Source organism: Mercenaria mercenaria, chromosome 4 (assembly GCF_021730395.1).
Source record: "Mercenaria mercenaria strain notata chromosome 4, MADL_Memer_1, whole genome shotgun sequence".
Taxonomy (NCBI): domain Eukaryota; kingdom Metazoa; phylum Mollusca; class Bivalvia; order Venerida; family Veneridae; genus Mercenaria; species Mercenaria mercenaria.
In genome coordinates, this window is record NC_069364.1 from 100,402,192 (window position 1) to 100,428,015 (window position 25,824).

The 25,824-nt window shown below is 36.9% G+C and overlaps 1 protein-coding gene across 2 annotated transcripts in view; it reads right to left on the minus strand.

Moving 5' to 3' along the window:
* Window positions 1-7,489: 7,489 nt before the first annotated feature.
* Window positions 7,490-25,824, minus strand: part of LOC123553105 (DNA (cytosine-5)-methyltransferase 3B-like) — a 51,054-nt gene continuing 32,719 nt past the window's right edge. For both annotated transcript variants that reach the window (XM_053542045.1, XM_053542044.1), the window contains exons 11-21: window positions 23,482-23,529; window positions 20,572-20,636; window positions 20,147-20,201; window positions 19,426-19,554; window positions 18,555-18,779; window positions 18,186-18,273; window positions 16,605-16,753; window positions 15,969-16,054; window positions 12,452-12,536; window positions 11,785-11,999; window positions 7,490-7,795 (exon numbers count right to left, since the gene is read on the minus strand). In XM_053542045.1, coding sequence (XP_053398020.1) covers window positions 7,651-7,795; window positions 11,785-11,999; window positions 12,452-12,536; window positions 15,969-16,054; window positions 16,605-16,753; window positions 18,186-18,273; window positions 18,555-18,779; window positions 19,426-19,554; window positions 20,147-20,201; window positions 20,572-20,636; window positions 23,482-23,529 — 1,290 coding nt within the window. In that variant the 3' untranslated portion in view covers window positions 7,490-7,650. The remainder of the gene's footprint in view (window positions 7,796-11,784; window positions 12,000-12,451; window positions 12,537-15,968; window positions 16,055-16,604; window positions 16,754-18,185; window positions 18,274-18,554; window positions 18,780-19,425; window positions 19,555-20,146; window positions 20,202-20,571; window positions 20,637-23,481; window positions 23,530-25,824) is intronic.

Sequence of the window (25,824 nt, forward strand, 5' to 3'; positions counted from 1 at the left end):
GACGGTGGTTCTACCCAGGTGCCCACCCATGATGAAATAATCCACACACAAATAGCCTTGTATGGTCATAATAAATGCTGTAGTAAGAGATAACAGTCCTTGGTAAGTGAGAACCGTATTGAAAGAAAACAGTCTTTTGTAACGCTAGTAACGATAAAGCGGCATTCACTCACAGACTTTATTATATCCACCCCACTCCACTGGGAGAGACGTATTGCTTTTGCCCTGTCCGTCCGTCCTTCCGTCCGTCACACTTCATTCCCGATCAATAACTGGAGAACCATTTGATATAGAATCCTCAAATTTCAGAGGGTGGTAGGGCTTATGGAGTAGAAGACCCCTTTTGGTTTTGGGGTCATTCATCAAAGGTCAAGGCCACAGGGACCTGAACATGGAAAACCATTTCCGATCAATAACTTTAGAACTAGTTGACCCAGAATGTTGAAACTATATAGGATGATAGGCCATGCAGTGTAGATGACCCCTATTGATTTTAGGGTCACTCTATTAAAGGTCAAGGTCACAAGGGCCTGAACATGGAAAACCATTTCGTTTTACTGGTTATATACGGCTGTTATCTTTTGTTACTTAACTTGCTTAAAATAAAGATATATAAATTTGAGTTAGTTTGACTACACCTGACCTTTTTGTTACTACAGTTATGTGGTTGTCACCTTCCGTCCGTCTGTCTCGCCATCTTCAACTGGAAATGCAAGGGATTATGCACAAACTTGCTATAAAGTGAATGGTGCAATCAGGACTTTACCAGGCCCGGCTGTTGAAATTTTACAAAAGTGCGGTATAACATGCATTACCAATATAAATCTTGCCCAGATAACTTTCTCAAGTTTTCAAGGGATCTGGTACAAACTAATAGAAGTGTATCATTTAATACGAAAAGAACGTGTGTGTATCGTCAAGAAGGGAATGCACCATGCCAGGTTTTAAGAGTTTTTGCCCTTCTAAATTTTACAGAATACCGACGTAAGCATTGTCCTTATATCTCCTCTTACAGGTTTCAACGATCATTTACTGTCGTACACACCAGTATAAACGTTAACGGCACCCCATTCCGATTTGCAAAAAATACAAGGGGCCGAACTCTGGAACTTATGTTTGGGTCTGCCGGATTCATCACGGAATCCAAGATTTATTGTTGTTAAAGATATTTTACAATTTTGTATCAAATCAAACCATAAATGAAGTCTCTATATGGCTACAAAAGCCAATAGCAAATTCTGGCCCGTTACTCTAGAACCCATGATGGGATCTGGCCAGTTTTCGAAAGAAACCTAGATATTATGCCAATACAAGTTGTGCGCATTTTTTTTTTATAAAAATCAATTGCAAAATGTGGTCTCTATCGTGTTAACAAGCCAAAATAGCAGATTTTGGCCGCGTGAGGGGCCATAACTCTGGAACCCATGATAGGATCTGGCCAGTTTTCCAAAAGAACCGAGATATTATGCCAAAATATGTGCAAGTTTGATAAAAATCGATTCCTCAATGTGGTCTCTATCGCGTTCACAAGGAATTGTGGTACAACGGACGAATGGCGATCACAAAAGCTCACCCTGTCACTGTGAGACAGGTGAGCTTAACATAATGCAAAATATTTGTGTCATGTTACTTATATACCTGTACCACCATATACCCCAGTATAAACGCTTCCATGGCTTTTTGCAAAAACAATATGCTTTCATACTTTTGTTTGTTTGTGTTGGGTTTAACGCCGTTTTTCAACAGTATTTCAGTCATGTAACGGCGGGCAGTTATCCTAACCAGTGTTCCTAGATTCTGTACCAGTACAAACCTGTTCTCCGCAAGTAACTGTCAACTTCCCCACATGAATTATCAGAGGCGGAGGACGAATGATTTCAGACACAATGTCTTGTATCAAATCGTCACGTAGAACATGTAAATATATGCATATCCAGTATATAGTCGGACTGTACATGTACTAGTAATCAAACTTGAACGAGAGACCACATCTATTTAATCTCTATAACTTGTCAACTATCCAGACGCCACATTTTCAACTTGATTTTCTGAAAATTTGTCAGAATGCATCTTTATGAAATCTTGTTCAAAGTTCGAAACTGGATTATCTATGTAAAAAACCTAGGTCACTGGGTCAAATCATAAAAATGATATACTCGGCGTCACTGAAAAGTTACCACTCTATTGACCCTTATATTTTGAACATCGAACTGAACTGTGTTAAAAGCACATCGCTACGACGTTTTTGACCCAGATGAGTAGTCACTGGTGTAAAGATTTGACAAATTTAATGAACTCCATTTGAGTCACGGCCTGCACGTGCAAAATCGAAAAGTCGACATTTATGCAACTTTTATCGCAAATCATTCATCTCATTTGAAAGTTAGTGCCCTGACTGAGAAAAACTTTCAAAACCAGAATATTTTTGCTAAGCATGTCATATCTGAGGGACGCTCAACGTCATCAGGCCATTAGCGTGGTTGACGGCAGACAAAAGTTCGTGGAATTGGATGTCGTACGGGCTGTTCTCACCTGGCAATCATGAAACTGGTAAGGAGACATAATCAGACAGGGTCTGCGAGTGATATACCGCGCACAGGCCATAAAAAAGGTGACGTCAATAATGTATAAAAAAATAATGAGGTATTTAAGTGGCAACTTTTCAGTGACGCCCAGTATATTGAACACTCAAAAGGCCACATCACTTTATGTGATCTTTATCAGATTTGCTCAGAATGTTTGTCCATTTAAAAATTAGGTTTAACAAGATGCTTTCGTAGAAAAGCACATGTCTCCCCAAAGCATAGTGGTAATAGGCAAGAAGTCAACTGGACAGGAGCGAAAGCCAGACACTGGCGGTTGGCTTAGTGACTGAAATGCAATAGACATCAATTACTCGGCATGTCCAATCATCCCATGAAGTTTCAACATTCTGGGTTATGGTTTTCCATGTCCTGGCCCCTGTGACCTGGACATCTGAATGAATGGCTCCAAGATCAGAAGGGGTCATCTACTACGCATGTCCAACCATCCTATGAAGTTTCAACATTCTGGGTCAACTGGTTTTCAGGTGCCTGTGGTTCTCAAGTTATTGATCGGAAATGAAGTACGACAGACGGACAATGTCTCCCCCAGCGGAAAGGAGACATAATTCGTAACTGGGTCACTTTGGGAAAAACTACTTCACAAGGGAAATTATAAACATTTTTAACACTTTAGAGGCCTTTTCGTTAAATTCAATAATCATAAATCTTAGAATGTTTGTATGTATGAAATATAGGTCAAATTAAAAAAGTTGGATACCAGAGGTCAAAAATATGTCACTAGGTCAAAATATTGAAAAACTTGGTTAATGATATACACATGTTTAAAAGTTTCTCCATGCAATCTAGGCAAGATTACATACTAGGTTAACTGTATCTGTGGGAAGAACAAATTAAGTCGGGTGAGCAATACAGGACCTTTATGACCCTCTTTTTTTCGCTACAGGTAGCAGGGCATTTATTTTCCAAGGAAATTTGATGAAATGTCCATTAAAAAAATTGTATGTACTTTCCCAAAATGTAATGGTCAAATATGCACTTAGCAGAGTTATTCAATTTTTCATTATAAATTTCTCATATCCTCGTGTCAGAACAGAGATAGATTTGAAGATTGAATACTGCTTAAGCCGGAGCTAGGGGGCGTGGGCAGTGTTGCATTTTCCATTACTGCCCATGAACAGACTCAATCAAACAGTCTGCAATTTTCACTGTTTGCATTGTTCTCGATGCTTCCGAGGGATCTAATTTCCAGATTTTATTATTGATCCGAATTTAGTCAAAACATATACATAATGGAAAGCATAAACCTTTATTGTTCCAAAGGAAACCATTTAATTATCTATTAAAGAGTGATTTGTATGCGATGGCATCAGAGGGACAGAAAGCAACAGAACATAACAATAAAATACAAAATAGCCATTATGTCCGTGTGGAAATACAACAAAAGTCACTTTTCTTAAATTCAGAATTTATTCTTTAAAAGTTGAACAGTTAACATTGATCTCACTAGATTTGATGGAATTGATTTCTTCCTGGAAGTTCAGTAACCACGGTAACTGACAGAATTAAATAGAACTATAATATGAAGGGTTTGAATTAAAATGAATTAAGAAATGAGAACACAAAACCGAAGGACTGAATTAGCTTTGCAACTGTCTGTTGCATATTTTCAACATGGTAATGAAAGTGGTCTTTTGAATGACAACTGCTTTCATAAGAAAGGTGAAAGTTGTGAAGTGTAATTAATCCATAAACATACAAAATAACTTTTCTTTAGGAGAAAAATGGTCATTTATCAGCAATCAATCCAACATTTCAAAAACCACTAACTGAAATCAAGACTTCTACATCCACAGTATACATAATGAATTCAGTATAAAGATTATCCTTCCAACACAAAACAAATGCTGGAAAACACAAACAAATTGTGAATGAATTGCATAACAACTGCTTTTTTGTGTGGAAAATTCAGCTTTATTTATTCTTTTGAAATATTCAGCAGAAAAAGGGTATGAACCTTAGTCCAGTTTATTTTTGGAATATTCAGCAGTAAAAAATATGAACCTTTATAAAGTCTTCTAAAATAGTAACTAACCAAATTCTAAATGATGCCTGCATCTTCATAAGTAATGTATAAGAGGTAGGGTAGCTTTAATGGATTGTTTCCTTGTAATTGTAAACAAGAGGACCATGATGGTCCTGAATCGCTCACCTGTCCCCACATGAACTGAGTATGACATCGTTTATTCTGACCAATTTTCATGAAGATCCACTGAAAAATATGGCCTCTAGAGAGGTCACAAGGTATTTCTATTATCTGACATAATGACCTAGTTTTTGAAGGCATGTGACCTAGTTTTGTACTTGACCTAGATATCATCAAGGTGAACATTCTCACCAATTTTCATGAAGATTTCATGAAAAATATGGCCTCCTGAGAGGTCCCAAGGTTTTTCTATTTTTAGACCTATTGACCTATTTTTGACCGCACGTGACCCAGTTTTGAACTTAACCTAGATATCATCAAGGTGAACATTCTCACCAATTTTCATGAAGATCCATTGAAAAATATGGCCTCTACAGAGGTCCAAAGGGTTTTCTATGTTTAGACCTAGTGATCTAGTTTTTGACCACAGTTGACCCGGTTTCGAACTTGACCTAGATATCATCAAGATGAACATTCAGACCAACTTTCATACAGATCCCATGAAAAATATGGCCTCTAGAGTGGTCACAAGGTTTTTCTATTATTTGACCTACAGACCTAGTTTTTGACCGCATGTGACCCAGTTTCGAAATTGACCTAGATATCATCAAGATGAACATTATCACCAATTTTCATGCAGATCCCATGAAAAATATGACCTCTAAAGAGGTCACAAGGTTTATCTATTATTTGACCTAATGACCTAGTTTTGGACCACACGTGACCCAGTTTCAAACTTAATCTAGATATCATCCAGTTGAACATTCTGACCAATTTTCATGCAGATCCCATGAAAAATATGGCCTCTACAAAGGTCACAAAGTTTTTCTATTATTTGACCTACTGACCTAGTTTTTGATCGCACGTAACCCAGTTTCGAACTTGACCTAGATATCAATAAGACGAACATTGAGACCAATTTTCATGAAGATCCCATGAAAAATATGGCCTCTACAAAGGTCACAAAGTTTTTCTATTATTTGACCTACTGACCTAGTTTTTGATTGCACGTAACCCAGTTTCGAACTTGACCTAGATATCAATAAGACGAACATTGAGACCTATTTTCATGAAGATCCCATGAAAAATATGGCCTCTAGAGAGGTCACAAGGTTTTTCTATTTTTAGACCTACTTTCCTAGTTTTGGACCGCACATGACCCAGTTTCGAATTTTATTTAGATATCATCAAGATGAACATTCTGACCAAATTTCATGAAGATCTCATGAAAAATATGGCCTCTAGAGAGGTCACAATGTTTTTTCATTATTTGACCTACTGACTTACTTATTGATGACACGTGACCCACTTGACCTAGATATCATCAAGGTGAACATTCTGACCAATTTTTATGAAGATCCATTCACAAAAATGGCCTCTAGAGAGGTCACCAGGTTTTTCTATTTTTAGACCTACTGACCTAGTTTTTGATCACAGTTGACCCAGTTTCGAACTTGACCTAGATATCATCAAGATGAACATTCAGACCAACTTTCATACAGATCCCATGAAAAATATGGCCTTTAGAGAGGTCACAAGGTTTTTCTATTATTTGACCTACTGACCTAGTTTTTTATGGCACATGACCCAGTTTCAAACTTGACCTAGATATCATCAAGGTGAACATTCTGACCAATTTTCATGAAGATCTTGTGAAATATATGGCCTCTAGAGAGGTAACAATGTTTTTCTATTTTTAGACCTAGTTTTTGATCGCACGTGACCCAGTTTCGAACTTGACCTAGAATCATCAAGGTGAACATTCTGACCAATTTTCATAAAGATCCCATGAAAAATGTGACCTATAGAGTGGTCACAAGCAAAAGTTTACGCACGCACGCACCGACGGATGCTGCGCGATCACAAAAGCTCACATTGTCACTTTGTGACAGGTGAGCTAAAAACGTCTGCGCACAACTCATGTGCATGTCTTGTGTCAAGAGAACATGGACCTTCAAAATGTGCGCATTTCTATAGCAGTGTTACACATCTATTGGAATGAAAACTAACATTTTTTTGCAAAACGTGAACAGCAACAATTTAATTCAACAGAATTTAACACTTTAAACATAAAAAAACATAACTTTTGAAAATATCAGTAGATCTAATGGATTATCTAGGTAAAAAAACTAGGTCAAATAATAAAAATGATATACTCAGCGTCACTGAAAAGTTAACACTCTATTGACCCTTATATTTTGAAAATCGCACTGAACTGTGTTAAAAGCACATCGCGACAATGTTTTTGACCCAGCTTTACTGGTGTGATCTAATGCAGTTTATCTTGCTTCTTTAACTTTATATACTTCAGCAGATACAATGTATCCAATGTGTCAAAACTTCATCCAATAATTTGAAATCATTCCAGTATTACAATTTATAGTTTTCACGGTTAAAATCGACAAGGCAAAAAGTGGTCAGTAATTTATAGTTTTGTTAAAATCAAAGAATGAGAAAGTGAAGACAATATTTCATAGTTTTGTTAAAATCAAAGTGGAAGAAAGTGAAGTCAATAATTTATAGTTTTGTTAAAATCATAGAGGAAGAAAGTGGTCAATAATTTATAGTTTTGTTAAAATCAAAGGAGAGAATGAAGTCAATATTGTATAGATTTGTTAAAATAATAGAGGAAGGAAGAGAAGTCAATATTTTTTATAGTTTTGTTAAAATCAAAGATCAAAATGTGAAATACTCTGAAAGAACTCTTACACATAATGTAAACATTACTCAACTTGCAATGTGTAATTTTAACTTTTATTCTGTGAAACAAGATAAACGTTGCAATTTTAGAGCAAAATGTAAAAGTAATAAAAAAACACATTTAGTGTTATGCAGGTCTATTACATAATAATATTGCAAAATGGAATACGTCATTGTAATGCATTTTGAACAATGCACAGTTTATACATGTGTGAGAAAAATATCTGTAAGAGGAGCAAGCAGGTGTTTCAACAGGTGAACACTGGAGGCATGTTTCAGAAGTTTCTGCCGCTGTGGTATGGTCAATCTGGACACATCTGTATAGTGGACTGGCAAGCCAAGCACTCTGGAAAGAAAACATATATACATATTTAGCTATACTCTATGGCTGTTAAAAAATACAACATTCAGCTACAATAAACAGGTCTGAGATTTTAAAACTGGGTCTGAACATTCCCTAAAAATTCCAGCCAAATTCTGCGCTCTCTTTTGTAACTGACAAAGATGGTCTCAAAACTTAGTCTGATAAACTCAGACCCAGGTTATCATTAAAATTTCAATAGGCATTTCATGGTATTCTACATTATGCACTTACTGAATGGCTTGGTGGTAAATATTCCAAACTATTGCCAGAGGTCCAACTACTGAATTTTTTTCACTATTGACTGGCAAGCCATTCAATACTCGTTTTATTACATGACAATGGAAATTTAGTATTCAACTACCTATCAATTAAACACTTAAATATAGAGTTGTGTAATAATAAATTCAAGACAAAAACAGACATGCTTTATGTATTTAAAAGATAATTTTAGCTTAACCACTCAAAACAATATATATTTTTTTAAGAGATACAGAAATATTGCTTAGTTCTTCAGCAGCAAACATAGAGTAAAATCTATGTTAAAATCCACTTTTGAACAGAGACCACTTGATTATTTCATTTTTTTATGCAAGTATTTTAAGCTTATTTTGACATATGAATACAGATCAAAATAATGTATAGCGGGTTATTTCTACGTATGGGATATTTCTGCGTTTCTGTGGTCTCTCGGTATAATTGCAAAAATATTTCCAGCAAAATATTTTCCCAGCAGTCTAGGCCTTCTGGTTTATTTTTAGAATTTTTTTTAAGATTTTCCTATGTGAAATCAAGTGACCCCTGGATGGGGTCAATTTGACCCCGGGGGTCATGATTTGAACAAATGTTGTAGAGATCCACTAGGCAATGCTACATATCAAATATCTAAGCTCTAGGCTTTCTGGTTTATTTTTAGAAAATTTTTGAAGATTTTTCTATGTAAAATCAAGTGACCCTAGGGCGGGGTCAATTTTGACCCCGGGGTCATGATTTGAACAACTTTAGTAGAAGTCCACTAGGCAATGCTACATGTCAAATATCTAAGCTCTAGGGCTTCTGGTTTTTGAGAAAAAGATTTTTTAAAATTTACCTATGTAAAATCAAGTGACCCCTGGGGTGGGGTCAATTTTGACCCTAGGGGTCATAATTTTAACAAATTTTGTAGAGGTCCACTAGGCAATGCTACATGTGAAATATCTAAGCTCTAAGCCTTCTGGTTTATTTTTAAAAAATTTTTGAAGATTTTCCTATGTAAAATCAAGTGACCCCTGGGGCGGGGGTCAATTTTGACCCCAGGGTCATGATTTGAACAAATTTGGTAGAGGTCTACTAGGCAATGCTTCACACTAAATATCTAAGCTCCAGGCTTCTGGTTTTTGAGAAGAAGATTTTCCTATGTAAAATCAAGTGACCCCTGGGGCGGGGTCAATTTTGACCCTAGAGGTCATGGTTTGAACAAATTTTGTAGAGGTCCACTAGGCAATGCTACATGTGAAATATCTAAGCTCTAGGCCTTCTGGTTTATTTTTAGAACTTTTTTGAAGATTTTCCTATGAAAAATCAAGTGACCCCTTGGGCGGGGTCAATTTTGACCCCGGGGTCATGATTTGAATAAACTTGGTAGAGGTCCACTAGGCAATGCTTCATACCAAATATCTAAGCTCTAGGGCTTCTGGTTTTTGAGAAGAAGATTTTTTAAGATTTTTCTATGTAAAATCAAGTGATCCCTGGGGCGGGGTCAATTTTAACCCCGGGGTCATGATTTGAACGAACTTGGTAGAGGTCCACTAGGCAATGCTTAATACCATATATCTAAGCTCTAGGGCTTCTGGTTTTTGAGAAGAAGATTTTTTAAGATTTTCCCATGTAAAATCAAGTGATCCCTGGGGCGGGGTCATGATTTGAACAAACTTGGTAGAGGTCCACTAGGCAATGCTTCACACCAAATATCTAAGCTCTAGGGCTTCTGATTTTTGGGAAGAAGATTTTTAAAAATTTTCCTTTCGGTTGCCATGGCAACCAGAGTTCTGCATGGAATTCAATTCTTTGAACAATTTTGAAAGGGGGCCACCCAAGGATCATTCCTGTGAAGTTTGGTGTAGTTCTGCCCAGTGGTTTTCAAGAAGAAGATTTTTTTACAAATTGTTGATGCACGACGCACGACTGACGATGGACATCAAGCGGTCACAATAGCTCACCTTGTCACTTTGTGACAGGTGAGCTAAAAACAAGAAAGTAGGTCAGCAGATCAAGGTCAGTCAAGTAACATTATATTACTGGGGATCATCAGGTAATTATAATTAAACAGTCTTGGAAATAGGATCAGATAATTATTTAAGTATTTTTTCCTATATAACTCATATAATAACTAAATGACCCGAGGGCGGGTCATTTAGTTATTGCCTCTTTTAACCCAAGGGGCATAATTTCAACAATTTTGGTAGAGGACTACTAGGCAATGCATCATACCAAATATCAAAAACCTAGGTCGTGTGGTTTTAGACAAAAAAAATTCCTATATAAGTCTATATAATACTTGGGACCCCCAGGGCAGGGCCACTTTTCACCCCAGGGGTACATTTTGAACAATCTTGGTTGAGAACCATAAGACAATGTCACAAACCAAATATCAAAGGCTTAAGTCTTGTGGTTTCAGAGAAGAAGATTTTTAACATTTTTCTCCAATATAAGTCTATGTAAAACTTGGGATCCCCGGGACGGTGCCAAATTTGACCCTAGGGGGATAATTTGAACACTCTCGGCAGAGGACCACTAGAGGATGCTACATACCAAATATCAAAGCCCTAGGCTGTGTGGTTTTGTACAAGAAGATTTTCAAAGTTTTCCCCATATAAGTCTATATAAACCATGTGACCCCCGGAGCAGGGCCACATTTGACCCTAGGGCGATAATTTGAACAATCTTGGTAGAGGACCACTAGATGATGCTACACACCAGATATCAAAGCCCTAGGCCCTGTGGTTTTGACCAAGAAGACTTATAAAATTTTTCCTACTTATATCAACCGGTCACTGTGGCCCAGTGGTTAAGGTGTCTGCTTTGGGATCGGGAGGTCGAAGGTTCAAGCCCCATGGGATGTTTGTCATGGGACTCATTCCGAAAAGGCCGGTTCATGAGCCGCGAGCTAGTTAAATGAACGGTTACCAGCACCTGGCATAGTGGAAAGAGTTGGGAGGTAATTGGTACGCACAATAAAGGTGTCTCATAAGCCAAATTGGCAGGCCCTTTCAATAGGGGTGACACTATAATAAACAAGCCCTTTACCTTATACTTTAGTAGCCTTTACATAAACTTTATACCGGTATATCACAGTTTGCAGTTGTAATTTGTACAATTGCTGTTGTACTTAAAAACAGTAGCATGAGTATCTTACGATCACTCAAAGAGAAATGATATATCTGTTGTTCCTGAAAATGATAGTGGACTAAAAGGTTTAATTGGCGAGAGTGTGCTTAAGGAAGTAAATGATAAAATAAGGAATGTAATCACTTCTTAGTCTACCCTTGGAACTTCTGGAAACCTTACATCTAGGGGCAAATATGCATCATACACACCATCTGACCGCGCTAGCATTGCAAAATACTGTGCTGAACTGATTTAATTTACTGTTTTTCACGTGCTAGTCATTCTAACGACAATGCATGCTGGGAATTACCTCCTCCTTGGCATTGAAAACACAGAAATTTCTCTCCCTTTTATGTAAAAACGTAGAAATTTCTCTTCCTTTTATGTGAAAACACAGAAATAAAACACCAGAAATTCATTCCACAATTTTCGGTACCAAAACGCAGATTTTTTTGACAGCAGAAATAACCTGCTATACAGTAAAGATCAAATCTTACCTCTCCAATTATGATTTTAATCTGCAGGTTTGACTGTAAATATAATTTCAGTTGTGCTCTAATAAAGCATGTCAATTCTTTACCTTCAAAATAATCTTAAAATAATTTAACCTTTCAACTTCGCCTATCCAAATGTTGGTACTCATTCCATCCATTTGAACTGGTAGAGAAAACATAGTGCTATTAGCAGAGCTCCTCTTTGGTTCTGGGGTTCGATCTGGCCCCTCCCCTTTGTTGCTGTCAGGGTCAACCAGTTCATCATCCACTGTAAGTCCTCCCATGCTGATCATTTGCATGTCAATGGCACAGTTTCGTAACTTCTTTACCTGCAAAATCAAGACTTGCTATAACAAAGTAAAGGTAAGAGTAATATTAAAATGTCAAAATCAAATTGCACAAAAGCTGTCTATTGTACTTAAGTAATTGTCAGTTTAAATAAGTTGTGACCTAGAATTTCAATGTAAGAATAGAGGTCATGTACAGGAACAATTAACTATGTATATTACTGGTAGTTGGTCCAGGTATTTTCCAGTTTATATGTAGTTAGCCTATGAAGTTGGACAGTCATAGGACTAAGCATTGTTCAGTTATTGATCAAAAACCATTTCAGTCTCTTAAGACACTGAAAGCTCTGCAATAAATATATTCAATCAGCTTTTTTCTACTTGTACAGCAGATTAGTTAAGCCATATTTTCCAATCAAAAGCATTTAAAATTCATTCCCTGTGCAAACAAGTTCAGTGATATTGTGAAAATTACAAAATTTTGAAAATTCTACCTGCGGGAATCTCTTAATATTGGCAGCAAGGTATGACTCCAGGGTAGGAAAGTGCTCCTTGTTGTCTTTATAATACTGGAATGAGCTGAAAATACAGAAATCTACCATTTTTAAAGGTTAATATTTTATTCACAGACAATTTACAGGTAGAGAAAGGAATTTGCTTTAGAATTCCTTCTTAAACAAGACCAGTCCTGTTTGTAAAGCACATGCTCCCAATGATTGCCTGTCTGAGACAAAAGGGTATGGGATTTTGTATGCAGTGACCTTGACCTTTGAAATGACTTCAAAAGTAGCAGACATTATCTACTGACTACAGAAAATCATCCTACGAAGGTTGAAAGCTATCCCTTACAGAAGCAAGCCTCTGTGGCGTACATGCTGCGTATTTGCTGTGTATATGCCGCGAACACAGTAGTACGCCAGAGGAGTACATTTTACATACACCGCATGCCGCGTACATGCTGTGTACTATTTCGACTAGTACACAGCATGTACGCAGGAGGTCACTAGTACACTTCAAGTACGCAGCACAGACTCTGAAAATTTAAGGAGTACACTGCATGTACGCAGGAGGGACTTGTACAAGAAAATAGTACACTGCATGTACACCGCAGATACTTTGAAATTTGTGCAGTACACTTAATATACGCGGGAAAGACTTGTACAGTTTCTTTTGGCATTTATACTTAGTTTTTTTTTTATAAGTTAAAGTCTGAAGTAAACTTCATATACGCGGGAGGGACTTCATGCAGGAAGGATTTGTACATTTTTTTTTTTTGGAAGCAAGAACTTTATTTCCGAGTAACTTTTATCTTAATAGCATAGAATAGTTCAGATTACCGGTATTCTGAACAATAAAAATTTGCCAAACTATTTGCAATGTTCATTTGTAAAGCTTACATCTTAGTGATTTCTGAGCTGCACCTTGCATGCAGTGTAAAAATATATTCTTTTTCATTTTGAATTAATCCTGGAGCTTTCTAACTTGGATAATTGAAAAGCCTTATTTGAACTTCGTTGCATTACATTTTGTTATACATGAAATAATTACCAAGATAATGCCGCAACAGCGCCCGAATGAGAAGAATTAATAGCTCTCACTGTTATTTGAATACTCTTAAGCAAAACACCACTCTATCATGTTTTATAAAGGCTTTAATGCTCATTATGTTAACTCATTAAGGCCTCACCAAATTAAAAAGTTGTTCATCAAATTTGCCGCTCGTATATTTTCAGAACGTTTTTGGCTAATTGCGCTTGCCCCATTGGAAAAAATCAATCCAAAACTTTTTGGTGCGCTACTTTTTACGGACGTAAAAGTGTATAAATGCTTATATAATTCCAGTCCTAGATTGTTTTCAGATGGATTTTAATCAAAATAAATACATACTACGCACACATCGTCTATAATAAATCATAACACTTATATTAAGTTGCATTAAAGTTGTTTCCCCTTGATGCAGTTACGCCATTTTCTTCAAATGTTTACCAAATTACATGCTACAAAAATTGATTTATTTCATTGAAAAGTGGATTGAGAAAAGCATACTAATTTATTTGATAACATCAATCTACATTATTTTGGTAAGGGTAAATACTTATTGATGCATGTCACTTATCTTTTTTCTGTTTTTTTCTGTCCAAATGATCAGCATTTGCATACGAAAGTTGGTGGGGTAAGGAATTTACATTATCACAGCAGTTTCGCCACAAGACTACACAGCATGTATGCAGCAGAAGTACACAGCATGTACGCCGCAGGACTCGGGCCAGGAGTACACAGCAGGTACACCGCAGGAGTACACAGCATGTACGCCGCAGGGGTAGTACACCGCAGGCTCATTTGCATGTGAAAAGTGTATGTGCCGTGTACATGCTGCGTACTATTTCTCGCATACTAAATTCCTCCAGCGTACATCCTGTGTACTATGTAGTCCACAGCATGTACGCAGCAAGTAGTACGCGGCAGAGCTCATTTGCATGTCAAAAGTGTACTACAAACGTACTATCGGTGTATGTGCGGTGTATATCCTGCGTACTATTGATTTCAGTACACATCATGTACGCATCATATACGCTGTATGTACACAGCAAGAGTACGCAGCAGGCCTTTTTCTTCTGTAAGGGATAGGTTGACCTATGGCAATAATTCTGTGAAGTTAAAAAGCAGACATAAGTCTTTATTTATTAAGCAATAGATGTTTTCAGTCTCAGGGTTAAAGAGACTTTGAAAAGATAGTTGTCATTTAAGTATTTCTATCAAGTTTGAGGGGTGAAGGACAAAGTGATCTGTAGTTATTGAGCAGAAACCATTTTCATTATCAAAGTTACTGTGTCCTTAACCTTTTGTACCAAAAAACCATAGAGATCATCTACTGACCACAGGCATTCAATATATTAGGATAATGGAACCAAAATTGGTAAATTATGTATCATCTGTTTATTAGAGAAACAATATACCACCTCTTCTTAAAAGGAATTATATTTTTATCAAAATCTTTTATAGTTGAATTTACATGACAAGCAGAAAAGAGTAAATTAATGCTTAAGATACCTCCAATGCCGGTGTTTATGGTGAACTTGGCCGGTACCCTTTGTATATTTCACGATATGTTAGAATGGTAAGATACTGGTGTAAAGTAAAACATTCTAACAATATTTTGATTAAGACAATGTACGAACAGGGTTTACTTGATTGTAATAAAGGTTGTAAAAACTGGGTATCGAATATTAAAAAGTTATTAAATGAATATGGATTTGGATACATATTTGACAGTGATAATTTTGATGTCAAGATGTTCCCAGTTATTTTTAAGAATAGAGTTATAGACAATTTTATACAAGAATGGCATGGATCGATAGAAAGAAATTCAGTTCTTGTAAATTATAGACAATATAAATCGCAATTGTATTATGAAAAATATTTAGACATACTACCAAATTCATATTTGCATTATTTTAGTAGACTGAGACTCTCAGCCCATCCGCTACATATACAAACCGGACGTTATGCTAGAAACAATATTCCAAGAAACCAAAGAAAATGCTTATATTGCTCCTTAAATGATATAGAAGACGAGTACCACTTTATCTGTATATGTCCTACCTTCGAAAACTTAAGACAGAAATATGTTAAACGATACTATTATAAAAAGCCGTCTATGTATAAATTTTTAGAATTACTGAATACTACTAATAAACAAGATTTGTGTAAGGTCTCATTGTTCGTAAAAGAGGCACTTATTGTAAGAAATTCTATACATAATGCATAAAAAACAAATGTTTGCTTTGTTCATCCTCAAGATTATGTTCTTTTGATAATATATATTGTATGTTTATGTCCATGATTAGTGACATCTCTTTAATATATCATTGTGACTGTGTTAATGTTATTTATATTTTGTATGAATATGACAATGTACTATGTACAAGTCGGAAATAAATATCTGTTCTGTTCTTAAGATATCAAAGAAGTAAAGCTTTAAAAATGAAAGCTTTGCACAAATATACAAACCTGTAGAGAGCAGGAATGTTCCCCCAGTAAAATTTTGGAAGGACATACGGAGAGAAAAACTGTGCATCCCACATGCATGGTTCTTTCTAAAATATAATACACAACTGATATTAACACAAATGTATAATCAAATAAGACCAAATTTGATTGTGCAGTCTGATCATGATCTGCACTGTTTGCCATTCAGTCAGTATTATTTTGGAATGCACCCTTTTTAACAGTTAATGGTACTGTCCAAATTGAAAGATAGATCAGTCCATTATAGAAATTTAGCAGGGTAAGGGTTAAAACACTCATTGTCTGCAGATGGACAGCTGGACAGAGTAAGCTTCATGTTATATGTTATTCTATGAAAAGTTAATCTTCCAAGACACTATTTTGAACAATATCACTGATCTACAAGTACCTTTGTTTCATTCCAATACATAAAATAGTTTTCACTCTGTTATAGTCAAATTGATTTATTACCTGTTTTTCTGTAAATTGTCACAATATCAGAGTAAAATACATCTGGTATTTGTGCACTGAAAAATGTTTGAAACAATTTTTTAGACAAAATAATGTAACCCAAATCTTCTCTATATTTAAACTTCTGGAAAGAAAATACTTATTAGCACACAAACTTATACAACAAACCTGAAAGAAGTTGGAGAGTATTTTCCTGAATTCTGACTTCATCGCTGCTGTACTTTCAACTAGCCAATAAACAGAGTTACTGCCCTTGCATATTGTTTCAACATCCTTTAAGATCATCAAAAACTTAAACATCAACATTCCTGTGCCATCTGCAATCAAACAATGCACACTGTGAAGTGAGTTAATCTTGGGAGCATAAAATTCATGGTCTGGTCCAAACAGCTAGTTTTGAAGGTTAGGAATTTTTTGGATTTCACTTTGGAAGATGAAATTATGGGGATTTTATTTGTTTATTAGGATTAAATTTCATGGACAGATGCAAACATAAAATCAAACCACAAAAACATATGAGTCGCACCATGAGAAAACCAACATAGTGCAAATGCGACCTGCATGGATCCAGACCAGCCTGCGCATTTGCGCAGTCTGGTCAGGATCCATGCTGTTTGCTAATGGTTTCTCTAATTGTTTGAGGCTTTGAAAGTCAACAGCATGGATCCTGACCAGACTGCGCAGGCTGATCTGGATCCATGCTGGTCGCAAATGCACTATGTTGGTTTTCTCATAGTGCGGCTCAATTATGTTATCTTTGCTGTGAAATGCCTAGTACAAGTACAAGAAGTATTTTTCCAATTAATAGTGTAATTTTCTTCAAGATTGAAAAATATAATTCTGGAGTATCCCCTACTTTTATTATTTTACTTACAGTCAATTATAACATTATACATGTAGTTTGCACATTTCGTTACAAAAGTAACTAAATCCTTGCATACAGCATGCACATTTTGTCACACAAAATCTATGCATATAGTATGAACATTTTGTTAAAACAATAGTCATGCCCTTGCATACACTTGCCACCTTTATATCTCTACAGGTAATGAAAACTCGTATTAAAGTTTCATTCAGACTCCACCAACAGCACAAAAAAAAGAACTCTGAACAAATATACTGAAAAACTAGAGCTGCTTTTGAGAAAAGCACATGTCTCCCACAACTGCCTAACATCTGAATAGTAGTATATGAGTCAACCATGCACCAAGACCTCAACTGCCTTATCAGACTTTCAGTGCTTTGATTATAAAAACAAGTTTCAACGACCATAATTCCGAAGTGCCTGGGCCGATTTGGCTAGTTATTGAACTTGCCTTATTGGCAAACACATTTTGTTCAAGTTTGGTGAAGATCAGATGAGAAATGATCGACTTTAGAGTGCAGACAAGATTTGTAACAGACAGACACACACACAAACACACACAGAGACAGGAGTAAATAAATATGTCTCCCACACCACTATAATGGTGGGAGACATAATTACCTTAAAGTGGCCATAATTCCAAAGAAAATAATTTGTGTTGGACATGTCAAATATATTCACAACCTGACTTAATATCAACCACTCACATGAAGTTTCACTGCAATCCTGCCAAATGTTACGTAGATGAAGCGTGAACAAGTTACTTGTGGTCAGACTGACAGACAGTGAAGAAAAAAAAACAACTGTTTCCAATAAAATGGGTAGACATAATAAGTAAATTTAAAAATTTAGACAAAAAGTATCTGAATAATATGTCAACTTACTAAACCCTTCATATTCTCTGTTAGTGACATCAAGGTCTTCTGATGGAGGACTGGCAACCACAAGATCTATTGGACATATCTCCTGAAGCTGAAGGCAAATATATCAAAACGTGTTATTGACAGTCATTAAGTCATTCCTTTTTCACGATCGAACAGACAGATGTGTTTGTTTGGGATTTTTAAACAATTTTTGTTATAAAATGGTAATAACCTAACTTACATAATAATCGTTCCCAACAAAGAACTGGCTATTTCCTCGCATGTGAAGAGGTAGAAGAAGCTTACTGACTTAAGTAATAGAAAATTTTGCTTTGTCAAAGGACTGGCCTTCAGTATAGAAAGTATTGCTTCAGCCTTTAATAAACTTACCTTATCTTTAGTGATATTGTTCACATCTCCGAGGTGAACAATAGCAAAGCCTTGGTTGAACAAGCTCACATGTTGGGCATTGGCATCACTTTCAGCTGCATAGTATGCCTCAACGTCCAACTGTAGCTGGTCTAACGCTAACCTTAGAGAGCCAATCCCATCAAATAAAGACAAAACTCTCAACTTCCTACCAGTGTAACCAACTGTATCATAAGATGGAATCACCTTAAAACAAGAACATCATATTTTTGGGCATCAAAACACTAAAATCAGCTGGGCCATGAGAAAACCAACATAGTGGGTTTGCGACCAGCATGGATCCAGACCAGCCTGCGCATCCGTGCAGTCTGGTCAGGATCCATGTTTTTCGCTTACAGTTTCTCTAATTGCAATAGGCTTTGAAAGCGAACAGTATGGATCCTGACCAGACTGCGCAGATGCGCAGGCTGGTCTGGATCCATGCTGGTCGCAAACCCACTATGTTAGTTTTCTCATGGCGCAGGTCTTATTTTACATCACATACTGCAACATCTCTATTTTTTTGTGATGGACAACCCTCTGTGGGTCTGCCAGTTGCATCATAAACAAAAAATATTATAACAAACGAATCTCTTTTATAATTAGAATTTTAAATCCATAAATTGACGCCCCCATATAACAGGTGTTTTCCAAAGAAAAAAACAGTAAATTGTATGCGCACACAATGAAATGATTTCAAAGACAACTACATCAAAAGCTATGATTCTGCAGTAATCTCAGTTGTGAATGATATTTTTCTGCATGATTAATGACAAACAATTGTTTTGACATTAAGGTGTTGACTGTTGAAATGTCCATATCAACTCCTTGTACTTGTGGTAATAAAGCTAACCTGATCAAACACTGGATTATAAAACTTGATTAGTTCATCTCGCCACCCCTCTCTAGGTACCAAAACACCATGGCTCATCAAACTGTAGTTTGTGCATAGAAAACACAGCCAGGGAGATTGACCTCGAGCCTGGAAACATGGTAAAATGTTAAAATAATTTGTGATATTAATTACAAGCTAGCCAGCTTTAGCACTTGCTTTTGTTTTATAGATATTTGTTTGTTATGGCAAGAGATTTCATGTACCAAAAACATCTTCAAGGCCATGCAGTAACTTCAAAGCTTAGAGAAAAAAAATCCCCCAACAGCACCTCTGTGACTCTCCAGCATCATTTCAGACATGGACTGGTATCTAAATGGAACAACTGCCTTTTGTTTCACTGAGTCTCAGTTTACCATTTCAAAAATCTATCATCGTACTGGCTGCTTAAAAATAAGCACTTTCAAATGCAAGATTATCGAAACATACTCATTACTGAGAATCAAGCTCAACCCTTTGCCATATCACCTCTTCTTCCCGAGCATTACTATTACTTTCAATATGTAATTTGTTTATGTGCTAGATCTAAATGGTGTGTTATTGGTGTGTTATTGTTTTGTGTCAAGAGCTTTCCACTAGCATTAAATTTTGATAATGTATTTTCCTGTCTCAACAATTCTTATAGATGTATCACATACCCTGCTCAGTTTTCAAATTGTAACTAAACCCCAACATTACTCACCTGTTTCAGGGCATCTGCACTGAGGTAATGCCGCATACATCTCACACAGAAAGATCTGAAATGTTACATTAAATCGGAACTATTAAAAAAGATAACAGTACAAGTGTATGCAAGTATGCAAATTCCCAACAAGACTGTGGTTTATATTAAATGTCATCTGAACGCTCACTTTGGTACAGATGCTTTTCACATAGCACAAACTGTCTCCCTCCAGCTGCCATTTCAAGGGTCATTCCTACATACATATTGCAAGAAGCAGGAACTATCTATATTTACACATCTCTAGTACCCTAGTAAAATGATTCAGTATGTTCACAGTAACAAAAGCTGTCAGAATTTAAACAACCCTGTCATGTATTCATCAACAAATGAAAATGTAAGCCATACAAGTGAGTTTTTCACATTCCTTCATTTTCTACGATTACCTCCCACAATCCTTTTCTTCACATACATACAGCTCACCACCTTCTCCACAGACAGCACAGAACAGCTGTAAAACAAGCACAGTCCCACTGAGGCAAGTTCATGTACAGTACGCACAACATACAGCATAGAATAGCTGTAAAACAAGCACAGACCCACTGAGGCAAGGTCATGTACAGTACATGTACACAATACATACAGCACAGAACAGCCATAAACAAGCACAGTCTCAATGAAACAAGTTCATGTATAGTACACACAACATGCAGCACAGAACAGCTGTAAAACAAGCACAGACCCACTGAGGCAAGTACATGTACAGTACATGTACACAATACATACAGCACAGAACAGCCATAAACAAGCACATTCTCAATGAGGCAAGTTCATGTACAGTACATGTACACAATACATACAGCACAGAACAGCCATAACAAGCACAGACCCACTGAGGCAAGTTCATGTACAGTACATGTACACAATACATACAGCACAGAACAGCCATAACAAGCACAGTCTCAATGAGGCAAGTTCATGTACAGTACATGTACACAACACATACAGCACATAACAGCCATAAACAAGCACATTCTCAATGAGGCAAGTTCATGTACAGTTCACAATACATACAGCACAGAACAGCCATAACAAAGAACAGTCTCATTAAGGCAAGTTCATGTAAAGAACACGATACATACAGCACAGAACATCCATAAACAATCTCAGTCTCATTTAGGCAAGTTCATGAACAGTTCACACAACATACTGCATGAAACAGCTATACAGCACAAACCCACTGAGGCCAGTTCATGTACAGTACACATAACATACAGCAAAGAACAAGCACAGACCAACTGAAGCAAGGTCCAGTCTACACAATATACAGCACAGAACAGCTGCAAAACAAGCAAAGACCCACTGAGACAAGTTCATGTACAGTCCACACAACAAACAGCACAGACCTGCTGTTATACAAGCATATACCCATTGAGGCAAGCTCATGCACAGTACACATAACACACAGCATAGAACGGCTGTAAAACAATAACAGACCCATTGAGGCATTTTCATGTACAGTACAAACAGCACAGAACAGCTGTAAAACAATAACAGGCCCATTGAGGCATGTTCATGTACAGTACACACAGCACAGAACAGCTGTAAAACAAGTAGAACAACAGCATAAAATGAACAGCATAGAACAGATTTAAAACACAAACCATTTTTACAAAATAAACCATTTATAGGCCATTATATAGGTATCAAACTGTTGTAAAACAAGCACAGACCCAAACTACACTACAGTCAACATTGTATTAAGAGACCACCCAAGGGACTGCTAAGAAGTGGTCTCTTAATGGAATGGTCTCTTAATGAATTTCAGTCAAATGAAAAGAAAAGTTATTTTTAACTGTTAATGTAACAATATTAATTACGAACATACATGTATGGTTCAAAAATCTGTTTTTACATCGTGAACACTTTTCCAAGTACACAAACCATGAAAATTATGGCTAGATTGTTTGTAAGTTCGACTAATACAAAAGTTAATTGCATTTAGTCACGTGCAAAACGTACCCAATAATTACACAGATGAAGAAATGCCCGGTAGAATTTTGGTACCTGGTCGCTTAATAGATACTTTTTTCGAATATTTTACCTGTCGGGACTACATTAATGTGGTTGCTAGTCGTTTAATAAAAAAGTCGTTTAATGGAATGTATTTATGTACTGAAAACGTTCGGGAGGGATTTTGACCGGTCGTTTAATACAAAAATCGCTTAATAGAGGTGGTCGCAAGTACGATGTCGACTGTAGTATAAATACAGCACAAAATATATGCATGTTAAATCAAGCTTAAACACATACAGCTGTGCATTCCACAAAAGAAATTAACATCAGTTACTGTCAAGTTCACAGCAAAGAAGACTAGAAGATGCTTTAGTAGAAAAGCACTTGTCTCCCCCAAAACATAATAGTAATAGATAGGCAAGAAGTCAATACAGGACAGGAGCGAAAGTCAAAGAGACACTGATAGTTAGCTAAGTGACTGAAATGCAATTGCGATCATCTACTCGACATGTCCAATTATCCCATAAGTTTCAACATTCTGTTTCAAGTGGTTATCAAGTTATTGATTCGAAATGGTTTTCCATGTTTTGGCCCCTTGTGACTTTGACCTCTAAAAGAATGGCCCTAATATCAATAAGGGTTATCTACTAGGCATGTCCAATCATCCCGTGAAGTTTCAACATTCTGGGTCAGGTGGTTCTCAAGTTATGGACTGGAAACAGTTTTCCATATTCTGGCCCCTGTGACCTTGACCTTTGACTGAGTAACAAATACAATAGGGATAATCTGCTCTGTAAGTCCTGTCACCCTATGAAGTTTGAAGGTTCTGGGTCAAGAGGTTCTCAAGTTCTTGATTGGAAATGGTTTTCCATGTTCTGGCCCTGTGACCTTGATATCTGATCAAGTGACTCCAAAATCGATAGGGCATGTACTCTGCATGTCCAATCATCCAATGAAGTTTCAACATTCTGGATAAAGTGGTTCTCAAGTTATTGATAGTAAATGGTTTTCTATCACCCTATAAAATTTGAAGGTTCTAAGTCAAATGGTTCTCCAGTTATGACCAGAAATGAAGTGTGATGGATGGACGCGGCAAAAACAATGTACCCTTCAAAGAAGGGAGACATAAAAAAAAACAACAAGTGTCAACAGAATTGCATAAAAACACTAACTAGCTGTCAAACAGCGCCACAATCATTCCCAATTTTAGTAAAACTGTAGATCAAGACTGAATGAATCCACAATTGTTAAATTGTGAAAAACTACATAAATCTGCATATTGCTTTTAAGTATTAGCTTACTGGCTAGCCTAGAAGGTAACAATTACAGAATGTACTTACATTACATCCATCATTATCCAGGGCAAGCAGACTTTCCGTTAAAGCATCCTGTAAATAAACTGATAATGTCAGAATGTAATGCAGAATAAGATTTACTGATAAACTTCATATACCCTTATTATACACCTTTCACCAAACCGTGCATTTTTATAAGCTAAACATACTTTTGCATCTGGACACAATACAGTTTGTGGACTTAGACTATTAAATTCATAAAAATCAAACTTGTCTCAAAAATGTCCATGACCTTTAACCTACTGACCCAAAGGTGAAACTTAAGAACAGTCTAACAAAAAACTATCATTAAAACTGACAGAACAAAAGCTTAATTCTTCAGCTGGACACATACTTCATCCTTACTTGTGAAGCTTCCGGAGAAGTTTCATTGAATATCAGCTAGGGATTGCTGAGGAATATTTCAGACAAGATACGGTACAATAGTAAACTATCGTTCATAATCAAAGGACTGTAACTTGAAACATCACATTGGAACATGGAGACAATATGTGCATTTCTTCTTGACAGTGTAGCTTTCCATGAAGTTTTGCTCAATTCCAGCCAAAAGTTGCTAAGAAATACTCTGGGCAAGGATGTTTCTACAGTTTAGAAATGTTGAATAAACAAAGGCTATAACTTGGTAAAACAAGGCAGTCTGAAAGACAGCTAAATCCCCCGCCACTGCTATGGACAGTGAATGGGTAAAACCTTTGATTTTAGCTGTGACCTTGACCTTGAACTGACACGGCTGACTCATGAATTCTGCACAACGTCTTGATGAGGTATCATTTGACCAAAGTTTCATGGAGATACAGAGCTGAAACCTTTGACCTTCAGATGTGACCTTGACCTTGAGTTGACATGGCTGTCTCATGAGTTCTTGATGAGGTGATCATTTGACCAAAGTTTGATGAAAATCCTTCAAGGGGTTAAAGAGATACAGAGTGGACACCAAATGGAAGGCTCAAACCTTCGACCCTTAGTTGTGACCTTGACCTTGAGCTGGCATGGTTGATTCATCGTCTTGATGAGGTAATCATTTGACCAAGGTTTTATAAAATTCCTTCAAGGGGTTTAGGAGATATAGAGTGGACATGAAATGGAAGGCTCAAACCTTTGACCTTCAGTTGTGACCTTGACCTTGAGCTGACATGGCTGACTCATAAGTTCTGCACATCGCCTTGATGAGGTGATCGTTTGACCCAAGTTTGATGAAAATCCTTCAAGGGGTTTAGGAGATATAGAGCGGACACAAAATGGAAGGTTCAAACCTTTGACCCTAAGTTGTGACCTTGACCTTGAGCCGGCATGACTGACTCATGGGTTCTGCACATCGTCTTGATGAGGTGATCATTTGACCCAAGTTTTATAAAATTCCTTCAAGGGGTTTAAGAGATATAGAGCGGACACAAAATGGAAGGCTCAAACCTTTGACCTTGAGTTGTGACCTTGACCTTGAGCCGGCATGGCTGACTCATGGGTTCTGCATATCGTCTTGATGAGGTGATCATTTGACCCAAGTTTTATAAAATTCCTTCAAGGGGTTTAGGAGATATAGAGCGGACACAAAATGGCAGGCTCAAACCTTTGACCTTCAGTTGTGACCTTGACCTTGAACCGACAAGGCTGACTCATGGGTTCTGCACATCGTCTTGATGAGGTGATCATTTGACCCAAGTTTCATGAAAATCCTTCAAGGGGTTTAGGAGATATGGACCGGACACGAATTTGTTACGGGTGGAAGGACGGAAGTACGGACCGAAGGACGGACGCAGACCATTCCTATAATCCCTCCGCCACGGCAGGGGATTAACTAGAATGAGTCTGTAGGACACAGGGTGTGCACCCACTGGTACATTTGTCACAAATATGGGATGATAATTCAAGTGTCTGCAGTCTTAAGGGGATATAGCTTCAACAAACATTTTATATAAAAGATTCTAGGCCATATACTTTTTGAACTATGAGCATCAAAACAAAAATCCACTATTTCGGCTATTTCAAGGGCCGTTACTCTGTAATTAGCACTAAAGAAGAGTGCCAAGTGTGCAGGGTCACATCATGATAAACAAGAGGACCATGATGGTCCTGAATCGCTCACCTCTTCCCACATGACCCAGTTTTGAGTATGACGTCGTTTTTTCTATTATATGACATAGTGACCTAGTTTTTGAGCTCATGTGACCCAGTTTTGAACTTGACCTAGATATTATTAAGATAAAAATTCTGACCAATTTTCATGAAGATCCATTGAAAAATATGGTCTCTAGAGAGGTCACAAGGTTTTTCTATTATTTGACCTATTGACTTAGTTTTCGAAGGTACGGAGCTTCCATAAGCTTTCAT